This window comes from Diabrotica virgifera, chromosome 3, assembly GCF_917563875.1.
Source record: "Diabrotica virgifera virgifera chromosome 3, PGI_DIABVI_V3a".
Taxonomy (NCBI): Eukaryota; Metazoa; Arthropoda; class Insecta; order Coleoptera; family Chrysomelidae; genus Diabrotica; species Diabrotica virgifera.
In genome coordinates this window covers 271,265,619-271,281,022 of record NC_065445.1, presented here as the reverse complement: position 1 = coordinate 271,281,022, position 15,404 = coordinate 271,265,619, and the positions used below count along the sequence as shown (strand labels likewise).

Sequence of the window (15,404 nt, the reverse complement as noted above, 5' to 3'; positions counted from 1 at the left end):
GCTGATTAACGTAAAATATATCTTCGGCATCTTATGCTTTACTTGTCTGCTCTGCATAGTTTGTCTCGTTTCGTAGATATACAAATCTTTAATTCAAAAGTACCAAATTACTGAATGAATTTTATTTTGTATATTATTCTTTTTCTTCCTTCATAAAAGGGCTGTTGCTTATTTATTAGAGGACTGTTGCCTCTATGGAAGAGTATCACTTCATCTCTTGCACGGTCGGCCGATATTTTTGCTAAGCTATCACTTGGTAATTTGTCTCAACAACTCTTGTGTCCCTCTCATGATATTGTTTCATTATCTCATTCTACTGATCTTATTGTTTCATTGTTTTTTATTTAATGTCCACTCGTTTATACCATATGATGCATTATATATGTATATATTTTATTCTGATCTCTTCACTCCTTATTCGGTCTCTCAGTATCTGTGTTTTGGATGTGTCGGTTCTTGTTTCTGATGCGTACATCATTATTAGTCCTGGTCTTATTAGTTCTTGATTTCATCTCACAAGTAATGTACACGTTACGCCAAATAGTGTTATTAAGGCATGCTGCTAATCTATTTGTTCTTTATACTTGATCTCTTATTTTTTTATCCTATACCTGAACATTTCAAATACCTGGAAGTGACAATAAACAAAGCGGGTAAAAGAATACCAGAAATGGAAGAAAAAATATTGATAACGAATAAAGCTTATTTTCCAAATAAAACACAACTTAAAAGCAGATACTGACTATGAAAACCACGATGAAAATGTATAACACCATAATTAGACCAATATTATTATACGCAGCAGAAACAATGACGATGACAAAAAAGTAAAGAAAACTTAAGAATAGTGGAGTAAAAGATCATGGAAACCATACTAGGACCAACCAGAACAGAGCAAAATGATGTTCTGAAGCTATTTTCTTGTGGCATTTTTACAATTTTAACTATTTAGAATGGGAAATAAGCTATTTTTATATATTTATATATTTATATATTTATATATTTATATATTTATATATTCTTTTTAAAGACAGATTACATGCTATGATTTTTTTTTGTGACGGATATTCTTGAGTTGGGGTTGATTTCATGTAATCGAATGAACTATCTTTCAGTAAAGTCGTCCCAGGAACGCAACTCATAAATATTGGCAATATCATTTTAAAGTCTTCTACTTTAAAATGTATCATATGTATCTGAATTGCCGATATAAATGAGTCAAATTAAATAAATTATTAGAAGAATTTTTTTACTAAACAACAACATTTTTGTTTATATTAATAGTATTTTGTATTTTGACAACGGCACCCGATTTGGGCGTCGAAACGTTAATAAAAATCATTTTTTAATAATATTGTGGCTTATTTCCCATTCTAAATAGTTAAAAAAGAGCAAAATGAATATAGAAGCCGAACAAATGTAGAGATTAAAGTACTGAAAGAAGATATCGTGACCAAAATAAAGCAATGCAGAGTTAGATGGTTAGGTCACATCTGGCGGGCAGGAGATGAAGCAGTGACATAATATGCTATGATAGAATGGAATCCAGGAGGAAGAAAGAAAAGAGGTAGACTAAGATCTAAATGGTTGCAAGAAGTTGAAGAAGACTTAAAAACGCAGGAGTCACAGAATGGCAAGGAAAAACTAGAGACAGGAAAAATAGAGAGGAATTGTTAAGAAGATAACATAAGCAAAAGGGACTGATCCTTTCAAAAAACAGGATCTACAAAGCTTTCGCCACTTAGCCCCACATCGGGGTGTATAGTCACTATACAGGGTGTCCAGAAACTCTACCGACAAACGAAGACAGGAGATTCCTCAAATAATTTTTAGACAATTTAATCCAATTCTTCTAGTCCGAAAATGCTCCCTAAGGAAGCTAGAGCTCTTTGAAGATGGTGTCTTGTAATTAGATTTTCCGAAATACCTCCAGAACTCCTCTATTTAGAAAAGCAAAAATTGGTACACACATTTCTGTTCCAGAGATAACTCGATTCCATTTATTGCGAATTTCTAGTACCGGTCATATGCGTGCGTTTTGGGTAGGGCAAGATTTATTTTATCGCATAATTTTTTTGTTTTTAACTTTTAAGCATTTTTGACTCTGGATTACTAAATTGTGAAACATACTACTCTGGCTTTAACTCGCTATGACGCACCGTTTTCTAGAAAAATCGATTTGAAAATTTTTCGTCTCGTGAATTTGAAAAAAAAAATTAATTTTTTTCAGAAAATAACAGTATATTTTATCAAATTAAAGCAAGAGTAACTTTTAGTACTAGAATACCTCATAAACACCTTATAATTTGATAACCTAGTATCAAAGATGCTTAAAAATTAAAGACAAAAATTTATGCAATAAAATAACTATTACCCTTACCCAAAACGGACGCCTATGACCGATACTAGAAATTTGCAATGAATGGCATCGATTTATCTCTGGAATATAATTAAATGTACCAGTTTTCGTTTTTCTAAATAGTTTTTTTTTGAAAATTTTTGTGAAATTCAAAAAGCGAGAAATTTTCAAATCGATTTTTTTAGAAAACGGTGTATTCTATCGACTTAAGGCAAGAGTACCTCACAATTTAATAATACAGAGTCAAAAATGCATATAAATTAAAGACAAAAAAGTTATGCGATAAAATAACCGTTACCCTACCCAAAACGGACGCCTATGACCGGTACTAGAAATTTGCATTGGATGGAATCGATTTACCTCTGGTAGATAAATACGCATACCAATTTTCGTTTATCTAAATAAAAGAGTTCTGGAGGTATTTAAGAAAATCTAATTCCAAGACGCCATCTTCAAAGAGCTCAGCTCCCTTAGGAAGCATTTTCGGACGAGGTGAATTGGGTTAAAATATCTTAAAATTATCTGAGGAATCTCCTGTCTTCGTTTGTCGGTAGAGTTTCTGGACACCTTGTATATACTTATAATTCTTTACTGACTACTATTGTTTTAGTTTTGTGAGTTAAAATCGTGATATTAAATACTTTTCCTCTTGTATTTAATCTGTGAACTAGTCTTTGAGGGATATATTCATTTTGGGATATGAGTATTATATCGTCTTCGTAACAGAGAATTTTAATTTTGATCTTCCCTATTCTGTATCCTCTTCCTTTATTAATACTTTTTATGATTTCATCCATGATTAGATTGAATTGCCTAGGAATTAGTGAATCCTGCTGTCTTATCCCATTACCAGTATCTATAGGTGTTCCGTAAGTTGTCCATCTACTCTTTTATCTTATTTTTTTTTGACAGGCGTTTTCAGTTGTTTTTATATTATTCAGCGAGATGATTTTAGTATACGAAAGATGTATTACATCTTTAAGTCTTTTCCTGTCAAATGCCATCTTCAAGTTGATCAAACATAATACTGGTCGATTGTATTCTAATGCTTTCTCTGTAATCTGTTTTATCTCTGATACCTTGTTGTTCATCTGTTAAGTTTATAAGCTGATTTATTCGTTCTTGCAAAATTTTAGCTGTAAGTTTCAGGGTAGTATTTAGAAAATTGATATCTTTCTGGTTTTCTGGTTGTTTCTTATCGCCCCTTTTGAGATTAGCTTACTTGTCCATTCTACTATTCCATTCCACTAGCTCCATTCTTTTGCTATTTTATTGTGCTTATAATCTCGATAATTGTTAATTAACTTCCGCTCATTGACCTCTTATAAGACGCCATATTTCTTTTGGGAAACCGTATGAGTCATGATCCAGTTCTTTTGAGAAGCGTTTCCAAAGCTAATCTTTAATTTTTCTAACAAGTGCATGTTTCATTTCTTATTCTCTTGTAGTTTTCGTAGGCTTATTGTGTCTCGGTTGGCATGTACTTCACGTAAACTTTTTTCTTTTCCTTGCATTTTTTTCACGTCTGAGTAGAACCACGGAGTTTTTCTTTTTGATAGAGACCTGTTTTAGAAGCTCAGGGCGAAATAGTTGGTCTGGAATTTTTCTTAGGAGATCTGGAGGTGTTACACCAAAATCGTTTATTAGTTATGTCGGGCTCATTGAATATTTGGTTGATTTTTCTTTTTTGTCTTCATCCACACGCTTATTAGTCTAAGATACAATATAAGGTCGATTTGCACCGATCTGTTTAATGGATAAAAATGATTGGATATATAATTTAGCGTGTTAACAATTACAAAAAACCAGGGTTGCCCGATCTAATCTTGTTCTAATTATAATTAATTAATAAATAAAAATTACATTTTTTTTATAAATTTAAAAACAAATTTTCGACCCGGGCAGATATTATTTCAGATTTTTTAGGTCATTCTATACAAAAAAGGTCTTCTGTAATTTTTCTCTAAAGTTGATCATTTTCTAGTTACAAACAATTTAAAACTGAAAAAAGAACGAAAGATGTCGATTTTCAAGGCTCAAAAAGATAAGTATAAAATATCATTTTTGAAATTACGAAGTAACTAAATTCAAGTTCAGACCTTATTCTGTATTCTCAGTCTTTCGGACTTATTTCATTTTGAAACATTGTTTTTTAGTTGTTAATGCTCGTCTCCTCATAAGAAACCTTCCTCATTAACAATTAAAAAAATATATTTTAGAATAAAACATGGCTAAAATTCGTATCGAGACCTGATAGAAAAAGGTTTGAACTTGAATGTATGTACGTGATGATTACAAAAATGATATTTTTGAGCCTTGAGAATTATTGTCATCTTTCGTTATTTTTTCAGTTTTAAATTGTTTATAACTTAAAAACGATCAACTTTAGAGAAAATATATATAAAAGACGTTTTTTGTTTAGAATAATCCAAAAAATCTGAAATAATATCTGCCCGGGTCGAAAATTTTATTTTAATATTCTTAAAAAAAAGTGTCATTTTTTAATTATTAATTAATTATAGTTAGAACAAGATTAGATTGGACAACCCTTGTTTTTTGTAATTGTTAACATGCTAAATTACATATCCAATAATTTTTATTCATTAAACAGATCGGTGCAAATTGACCTTATATCGGATCCTCTACTACAGCGGTTCTCAACCTTTTTGAATGATGTAACACCTACAGTTATTTTATTATTTTTGATACCACCTATATTTTTAAATTGTATTATCAATACTTACTAAGTACTACTATTTTAATTTTTTCTGTGTTTTGTGTACCACCACCAATAATGATATGTAGCACCAGTGGTACATGTACCACATATTGAGAACCTCTGCTCTACTATATCGAAAGTGACTCGATATTTTGTTCTCAACCTGTGAATTAAAGAATTTTACTAATCAACTGTGTTTGCTTATGTGAATATTACTTTTAGTATTTATGAATAAAAAACCGGTCCTTTAAATATAGGAAGTAGAAAACAATGGTTTTCATATAATTGGTGGACATTGTTAACCGAACTTGTTGACTTGATCATGTAAATATTTAATCTAGTTAACACAAATTAAATTTTTATTCATCTGCTTTTAACAACTCCGGTATGTTTTAATTGTTCAATCTAATTTATGATGGTATTAAGTTAATTAACGGATTGGTAAATTGCATAATTTAATGGCCTCTAATTGGATGTAGAAAGTTAAGTGAAAAATTTCGATACAACGATAAAATCTCCGAAAAGGATGGCCCATAAATCAGTAACAATGTTAATAATTATGGGAATGGCAATTTGGGTGAACGAGCTTTCTTGTAAAAACAAAGGGATCAAGATCAGGCTAATTGTACAGTAAATGACATAAAAGAATACCAACTATCCTTAGATACTGTAGGTCAAGCTATATGAACAGTTTTATTTAAAAAGTTTATACAGCAAATCATTATAAAAAATATGATTCCGTGACGAATATACAGCATTACATTTACGTAATATGTATTGTCAGCGTTTTTTCTATGGACATTGCAAAGATCCCAGAGAAGTACTACCCCTAAATACACTACCACATGTGGGAGTATGATGTGGTTCTGCCTACCATTCTACCTTCTTGTAGTTCCTATCCGTTTCGGATGTTGGCGACCATCATGGCAATCTCTAGTTCAACACTGCTGTTCTAAAGAGATTTGTGGTTGTTGTGTTGAACCACATACATAGATTTTTCAGCCGGAAAATCCTTCTCCTTCCTGCTCTTCGATTTTCTTCTACGTTTCCCTATAAAATTAGTTGCAGCAGTCTATATTTCTCGCTTTTCCTCATGATGTGACCCAAGTATTCAATTTTAGCTGTTTTTATTATGGTTAACAGCTCTTTTTCTTTTTGTACTCTTAATAAAACTCCTTGATTACTAACATGGTCGGTATTAGATATCCTCAGGATTTGACGATCAAGCCACGTTAAATGTGGCTTTTCGAAAGCCTCAATTTGAGTCGTGAGAGTCCACGACTCAACTCCGCATAACAGTATGGGAAAGATATAACATCGTAGTAACCTAATTATTATGGGTATTGGTAAATCATGACATTTGAACAGCTTATATTTTTTGAAATGCAGATTTTGCTTTCTCTATGCTATATTTGTTTTGTAAGGAATGGTCCCAATACCACTATAAAGCTAATTGTGTATATTTTGACCGATATATGTAGTGATTATAAGTATTGATATTGTTGCAGGTCTCCTCTTGAATATCTGATGTTACTTCTCCATGTTTTTCTATAGTATGTTTCCTGTACTGGTTTTGTATCTATCTGTTTTTTGTTTACCTTTCATTGAAACATCATCTTATTCTCTACACGACCTCCTTCAATTCGAAATTCTAAGACATATCCTTATTAGAGATTGAGTCTTGAGGATCTATACTATTATATACTATAATATTATGCTTGAATTAGCCACAGTTGTTAACACATTCTTTAAAAAAACAGAAACTCAACTTATTACGGACAAAAGTGGACAAAAGCAATACTAAAGAGATTATTCCATGACAAAAAAAGAAATGCATGAATGTATGGACTATGGACTACAAGGTAATAGCTGCTGAAACAGTAAGCTAACAACATAACTTGTGGACACACATCTTCAACATAACAGGGTCGTCAAAAAACGAAGCGAAAGTAGCAATAGCAAAAGATAAAGCAGTAGCAAAAGCAAATGTAGTTGAACTACATCAGTGGTCGGCAAAGTGCGGCTCCGGAGCCGCATGTGGCTCTTTGGCTCCTTAGCCAAGCCGCACACCAAAGAAACATGAAACGAAAAACATGAAACATGAAACGAAAAACATGTTTCATAAAAAGAAAACACTGCTAAACAAATCTCAAAGTCCGCCTACCAATGAAACGAGTGTGATTCATGCTCATGCCACATTTTTATTTTCGGAGAGTTTCATAAATGGCCGGACATATATTTGTTTAGCAGTGGTTTATTTCCATGAAACGTAATTTACGTTTCATGTTTCTTTGATGTGCGGCCTCTGCCTTAGGTGCGGCTCTGACACAAATATCCACGGAAAGCGCAATAATATTTTCATTAAAAAAAATGGTAGGAAAAACACTACCTACGTCTGATTCTGATAAATTAGCTTTTATCAAACTTACAAACTTTAGCATTTCTCAAAATTCCTCTTAATGCTACGATAACCGACTTGAAATTTTCTCTTTTTAACATTTTCGTTAAAAGCTTTGAAATATGTATTTAAGAACAAGAAGGTGTGGTGCTCTAAATTCGACCGTTTTCATGTTGAATTGGAAATATTGTTGAAGAAAAAAATGTTCACAACACAAGTGGTCTGTTTTGAATCACCTGGAGATGGAAGACATAATCTTTTTCAACGCTTGGAATAGTATTCCTGATTCTTATGATCAGCTGGAAAAGCTCACGTTTGCTGTTCTTTCCCTTTTTGGTGCTACATATTAACAAAAAAAAATGGATTTTGCGCCAAAATTTTTGTAAAAAATACAGTAGGAAATAAAACCTTACAAAACGAAAGAAAATAGAAGTTTCTACGATGATTAGAAACGAAAATATCGCCAAAAAACGAAAAAATCGCCAAAAAACGAAAAAAACACGTTTTAATTTTTTGGGGGTTATGGATGGGGCTAGGTAGTAGGGCTTTAGTTTTATTTCGTATAATAAAAGTTTGCTGAACAAGCAGATTTGGTTCCCCATTTTTTTTTAATTGTTGTAATGTTCATATTTGGCGCTTTGGCTAAAAAGTTTGCCGACCACTGAACTAGATGATACTCCTGGGGAAGTGTGGAAAAATTTATGAGAGATAGGAACAAGTAAGCTATCAGGTTTATTTAAAGGAATTATGTAGCCAGACGAATAGAGAAGCGGTATATTAGTACTTGTTGCAGAAAACACTGGAGATCTACAACAATGTACAAACTACAGGGCATAAATCTACTTTGTCACACCATAAAAAGATTGGAGAGAGTAATTAATTTACTATTTTATTATTTAAGAATAAACTATAATTTTAGTTTGAATTTAAGTTTATTGACGTGTCGATTTCCACTTCGGAAATTGTTATCAAAATAGAAAACATTAATAAATTCAACAAATTTTGTTTTTGTTGCTTGGTAAAAAAATCTTCTAGAATTTTATTTAGAAATTTAGTTTATTGATGTTTTGATTTTCATTCCGGAAATGGTTATCAAAATACAAAACATTAATAAATTCAACAAATTTTGTGTTTGTTTTAAACAATTCTAGAAGGATGTTTTACCAAGCAAGTAAAACAAAATTTTTTATTAAAGTTTTGTATTTTGATAACGATTCCCGAAGTGGATATCGAAACGTCAATAAATTTAGTTTCAAACTAAAATTGTGAAATAAAAACACAAATAAAAGAACTACAGAAATAAAAACACAAATTGATCTTGAGAAAATATATGATAGAGTTCCTCAAGAGATTCTGTGGTGGACACTCAATAATAAAGAAATTACCGGTGAATATGTAAAGATTGTATGAGACATGTTTGAGGGAGTATTACGACATAAAAGATAAATTTCATGTAAAAGTAGGGTTGCACCAATGTTAGGTGCTTAGTTCTTATTTATTCTCATTAATATTAGTAATATTCCCTGTGTGTGCTCATTAGCGTGAAAGCGACTTGGACGAGAATAAAAACTGGAACAGTGAAAACTTGCACTTGAAAAAAAAAGGTTTTAAAACCTGTTCAATGTTCATTGAACATAGTATGAATAGTTGGTAGAATAATGGGTAGAATTTGAGTTAGATGGACGAAGTGGAAAGAAGCGAGTGGTGTCTTGTGTGACAGGTAAAAATATATTAATTATATGTAAAAAAACTGAAGGCAAAATTCTATCAAAGAGCCATAAGACCAACTATGTTATACGCAACTGAATGTTGGGCAGTTAAAGAGAAAATGGAACAACGAATGCATGTGGTGGAAATGAGAATACTTAGATGGATGAGTGGAGTGACAAAAAAAATAAAAATAAAAATTACTTAGGGGTGACACTATGGAGTAGAAGATGAAGACCAAAGAAGACCTGGAGTAGATGCTTAGGCAGGACATGTCGGTAAAGAGGTTCATATTGATATGACGCAAGCCGAACCCGCATAGGGATAAAAGCAAACAGGGATGATGAAATCTGATGATGATGTGATCTGAAAATAAAACAAAATTTATATACACTTTTAGGAAGAATTAAATTTAAAGAAAGGAGAAACCAATAATGATTAACGAGTAGAGTGGTATTGCAGAATTATATTAACCTTTTAACAATAAGAATAAGTAACCGCATAATTAAAAAACAATATCGTTTATTCAAATAAAAATGCTAAATATTAAATTATAAATTACTATATTATAATATCGTTACTAAGTATTTAAATTTAATGGTATCCATTTGTTATTCAGTGACTAACCGTGAAAATTTTGATTTAAATTGTAAATTTGACAGTAAAATGTGATATCGGTTTATCTATAAGATATTGTTGTGTGCTTCAAATAAAAAGAATCATATTTTAAAAATATTGAATATGACAGCTTAACTTTTACTTCAATAGATTTTATAATTTATCTGTTTATGTATGAATTTAAAATTTGTATAAAAACAAATTTAAAAGTGGCATTAAAGAAATAATAATTTTTCTGTGCCATTTTTACTTTGTTTGGCTTTGTTCATTCCTTTGATAAAACGTAGCACGCTGATTTTATATATCTGACTCTGATCTGAGAAGGCAAGATCAACTTTCGTCAAAATAAAAAAATATTAACAGTCACGATATAAAATTGGAAAAACAATTCGTTTTACTAAAATGTTAAGTACGTATTTTCTGTTCTTCTGTATGGAGTGGAGTCATAAAACAAGTTCTACACAGAATGACTAAAGAGGGCGCACTAGGTATAACCATACAAAGCCTCAAACTCGAATACCTGGGTTATATAAAGCGAAATAAACAACAATACAGCCTGGTAAGGTAAGATGCATGGAAAAAGGGGTCCAGGAAGACTTTTCCAGGGAAATTCTTATAGACTTGTGTGTCCAACATCCGTAACGGATAGGTACCATAAGAATAAAAAGAAGAAAAAATCTTATATATCAAATAAGGAAAATCCTTCCTAATCTCTAGTTTCTTGTCCTCAAGTCCTACCACCAGAATGAATATCTTCCGGTGTCCCACAGGGAAATGTTCTCTGACCAATCTTTAGCTGATGTTCACAGGGGATTTATGCAAATTTTCAGTTCTCACGGCACACAATCAGTTCCATCTAAAAAATCCGAAATGTGATTTACAAAGTACCATCCAACAAACTTTATTAATATAAGTCTGTGAGAAATGTAATATGAAAATGTCCACAATTAATAAAAATTATTATGGCGTTTGAATGTCAACATCGCACAAAAACAGAAGTTTAGGACGCCTATTGAAAAGATATAGCAGAATTTGATACAGAAACAGAGAACTAATGCCTAAATCCTAACATGAAATAGATTTTCTAATAATTTTCAATTAAACTCAGTAAGAACTTACAATAAACAATTCTTCCTGTCTGTATATTTTAAGGCATGTACCCAAAATGCTCTTAAACTAAATTGCTTGAAATAAATTTTTATTTAGTAAAACCAAATTAAATAAAAAAAAATTATAACCTTTATGTTTCTTTTGTTCCAGTGAGTGTACAAAACAATGCGATCTTTGGAAATGACTGCATCATGGAATGAAGAAGACGAAGACGTAGAAGTGGAAGACATGGAAATCAGGAAGCACTCAAATGACGGAAGAGACGATCTTACAGAATCAAGCAGCGACGAGGCGACAGGCAAAAAAAGAAGGAAACACGGCGGTAAGAATCTATTCAATATTCTTTTTTTTTTCTGCCTACTTTATGAATAGGCTTAGGCCTGTTTTACTTCGGTTTTTAGCCTCCATTGACGTTGTCTGACCATCTTTTCCTCGGGCGTCCCAATGATCTTCTTCCATTTGGCGATTTGTCTCTTGCTACTCGTACCTACTATTTTATTTTCTGTCGTTCTTTCTATGTGTTGGTTCTATTCTATTTTCCTTCTTTGGGTCCACATGTTTATTTTTTCTATATCACATCTCGCTCGTATTTCCTCACTTCTTATTCTGTCTTTAAAGGCTGTATGACACTATGCATTTTCTTGTATCATTTCTAATATCGTTTCTGATATGTCAAAAAAATGCATAGTGTCATACACAGATACAAGAAACGATATCAGAAACGATACAAGAATTTGTGTCAGGCACAGATTATTGTACAAGAACTGCGCCAATTTCTGCGCAAAGAGCAAAAACGTAAAACCTGCTGGTAAAACATCTAAAATGTCATAATTACTTACTTATTCATAATGGCGACTGAAATGAAAATGGGATCATGTATTGATGAATTTATTTGTGTTTTTGTAGGTATTATTTATAATCTTTTATTGATACTTTATATACCGTTTGCTATGGACTACTGTTCTACTAATAACCATATATTTAGCTCCTAATAAAGTCCAAACTATGTATAACTTTGGGTTTCATATTGCATAATTTTTTAATAGAGGAAAATACAATAGTTCCTAATTTGGATCAAACTGAAGATAATTCTAATGCAAATATTTTAGCACAACTATCAAAACAAAATAAAAAACACAAATAATCAACAGTCAACGTAAAAATTCTAGTTAACATTAAAATATTTGTTTTTAAAAGTTTATAAATTTTATAAAATCCTTAAAATCAGCTGTAGACGCAGTACTACCATAACCAATGTAACCAAATGTTACGTGACACAGGGTGACAAACAAAATTTCGACCAATAACGTGCCGAATTTCATACAATTTTCGATACAAGAACTTGCATAGTGTCATACAGGGCACAAATGTACGTACAAGAAATGATACAAGAAAATGTATACAAGAAACGATATCAGAAACGATATTAGAAATGATACAAGAAAATGCATAGTGTCATACAGCCTTTAGAGTTTGGTTTATTATTTTTCGTAAGACTTTCATTTCTGCTGTTTCCAGCAGCCTTTGTGTTTTCGCTGTTTCTGCTCTTGTTTCCGCTGTGTACGTCATTATCGATCTTATTGTTGATTTATATATCCTGGTTTTCGTTTCCGTTGTGAGATATTTGTTTCTCCACATTGTGTTGTTGATGCATCCTGCTGCTCTGTTCGCCATGTTTACTTGTTTTTGTACTTCTTCTTCCACTTTTCCGTAGCTTGACAGTTTTATGCCTAATATATATAAGTATTCCATTTTCATCACTTGTTCTATTATTTTGTTATTTACGACCAATTTACATCCTCTCGCTTCTGCTGATATTACTATCGATTTAGTTTTCTCTGTTGAGATCAGCATGTTGTATATGAGCGCCGTATCTTCGAATTCTTTAATTAATCTTTGTAGGTCATCTTCATTTTCGACGTCGTCGGCGTATCATATTATTTTCTATATTTCCTTTTCTCCCATTCTATACCCTCTTCTTTTTTAACTTTCTTTATGATTTCATTCATTATCAGATTAAATATTAATCTGATATATCTCTGATATATATCTAATATAAATATTAATCTGGTATAATATATCTAATAGGCTTAGCTTAGTTTCATGCTTGATAGGTTGCGATAGGTTGATAGGGCTATTCAAGACTGCTCGTAAAAATTATAGTCCATTAAAAGATATAATGATCATTTTAACAAATAATTTGCCGTTTCTAAGAATAGAACACTGAAAATTTTAGTTTCCTACACTTCCACAAAATTTATTAATTTATTTTCACTACAGCTATCTAGGCGGAGTATATTTCTCAAGTGATGTATTTGTACTACATATATGTGTCCACATTTTATAGTCTTTAACTGAATAAGTTGAGGAGAGCAGTGCTGTTTGACTAAGATGATCATTCAGAATTATGTATGTATTTTTTAATTTATTAATTTCCGATGATTCTAATAAAGATAGCTTAAGGTCTTTATTTTAAATATGGAGAATTGGAAAATAATGAAATTGGTCATTAAAAGAGTGATTATGATCTAGAATAGAAGATAAAGTGCGTACGAAGAATCTGTTTTTCTATTATTGAAAGCTGTTTTCTGTTCTGCTATACATTTGTAAAATGTTCTACCAGTTTTACCCTGTAAGTTTTTGGGCTTTTTGGATTCGAAATGTAAGGGTACGAACATGCCGAAGATACATGAATGAGCGCGGTGTAGGTCGCGATCGCGGTCGAGGTTTACATCTATGACGGGCAGAACATACCGAAGTGTTCCTTTCAGTGTTCTTTGCGGTTTCCATATAACCAAAACTTGTCGCAACCTGATTACAACAAGAAATAAATAAATACACCAGCCGTATCTCCGGCGAATGTCACGTGGTTTAAAAACCACCAATAAACTTTAATTTACCACGCGATCAGCAGCTCGATCGCCATGTGAAACAAACTATTTTTTCACCTACTTTTACCGAAAGTATACTTTTTCTGACCTGATTGTAGGGAGCAAAGTCGTACTTTTCCTCCCTAGGGAGGAAAAGTAAAAGTGATGTCATGGAATGTTATTGATGAAATAACTTATTGACGCCCTGTACTATATTCTATTATCTATTACGATAAGCATCTATACACTATAACGTTTCTTTATAGAACACCTTGTATTTTGCAGAATGGTAAAAAACAGTAAATTGTTATTTTGATTTAACAATATTTACATTAATAATTTGACTTATACTTGACAGTTATAATGTACCTACTTTTAGTTCTCTAATAAATTTTGTCAGTTAGTTACAATAAATTATTTAAAAATGAAAAAATGACTTGTTGTTTGAGGAAGGTGGAAACATCATATGTATAACATGGGAGTAAAGTGCATTTTCCTCCCTTGTTATACAAATAGCTATTGTTTTGGGATCGACATCGTTGTAAACCGCGATGATAGGTCGCGAGGGTGAACAGGTGACATATCCTTGGTATGTCCGATCTCATAAGAAAATGAAGGTTTGTTTTGCTATCGATGTAGCGACCGCGATCGCGACCTACACCGCGCACATTCATGTATCTTCGGCATGGTCGTACCCTTAGATAGAATCCACCTGTATTTCATTTATCTTAGTATATTAGATGTGTTTACTTTTGTAAGCATATTTTAGAAGAAATCTTTGTTATAGGTAGCGCATCCAGTGGCAGTGCGTCAAGCGGGACGACGATACGTAGGCGGAAAACTTGTATAAGTGCGAGAGAGAGAAATTTACGAAGACTGGAAAGTAACGAGAGAGAAAGAATGAGGATGCATTCGTTAAATGATGCATTTGAGGTAAATTCACTTACATTATATTATTATTCTTTGTAAACGTATTATTCCTTATACAAAGTTATAACTTTAAATATGCCAATAGAAGAAGGATCAAGTCACACATAATTTCAATATGAGATTTCATTTCATTGCAATGGTAGCATAGAATAATTAAGATTGAGGTAAGCGTGTAGACTACATTTTTTTCTGGATTGGTACTTTTGTAAATTTCGAATGCGATTTTTTTGATAACTGTTGAGCAAGTTGTAGGATGTGTATGCCTGCTTTATAGATTATGAAAATGCGTTTAACAGAGTAAGGCATGACCAACTCATGACAATTTTGAAACAAAAGGAAATAGACAAGCAAACAATTTTTTTTTTAGAACAAAGAGAAATTTGTTTATTTTTGTTTAGCTAAATGCCTCGACAACTTAGGCCATTACCATACTACACGATTTGTACTGTCTATTATGCGAATTATACAGTGTCAATAACAGGTCAATGGATTAACATAAATGAGTACAAAAATAGAACACACAAAAAGTGTCGGTGAGAAATATTTAAACATATTAATTAATTATAGTGGCAAAAATCAAAGTTCTTCACAACATCAACGGATCAACGGCAACTTGTTAATTTAAAGACAGTGGACACAGTGGTATTCGACCTCGATATCTAAGCGGTGATTATATTTAGAGCGGAACATAGC

The 15,404-nt window shown here is 32.0% G+C and overlaps 1 protein-coding gene across 4 annotated transcripts in view; it reads left to right on the top strand.

Moving 5' to 3' along the window:
• LOC114325575 (class A basic helix-loop-helix protein 15-like) overlaps positions 1-15,404 on the top strand; it is a 313,876-nt gene that overhangs the window by 274,626 nt on the left and 23,846 nt on the right. For all 4 annotated transcript variants that reach the window (XM_050647402.1, XM_050647400.1, XM_050647401.1 and 1 more), the window contains 2 exons: positions 11,062-11,233; positions 14,569-14,714. In XM_050647402.1, the coding sequence (XP_050503359.1) occupies positions 11,077-11,233; positions 14,569-14,714 (303 nt within the window). In that variant the 5' untranslated portion in view covers positions 11,062-11,076. The remainder of the gene's footprint in view (positions 1-11,061; positions 11,234-14,568; positions 14,715-15,404) is intronic.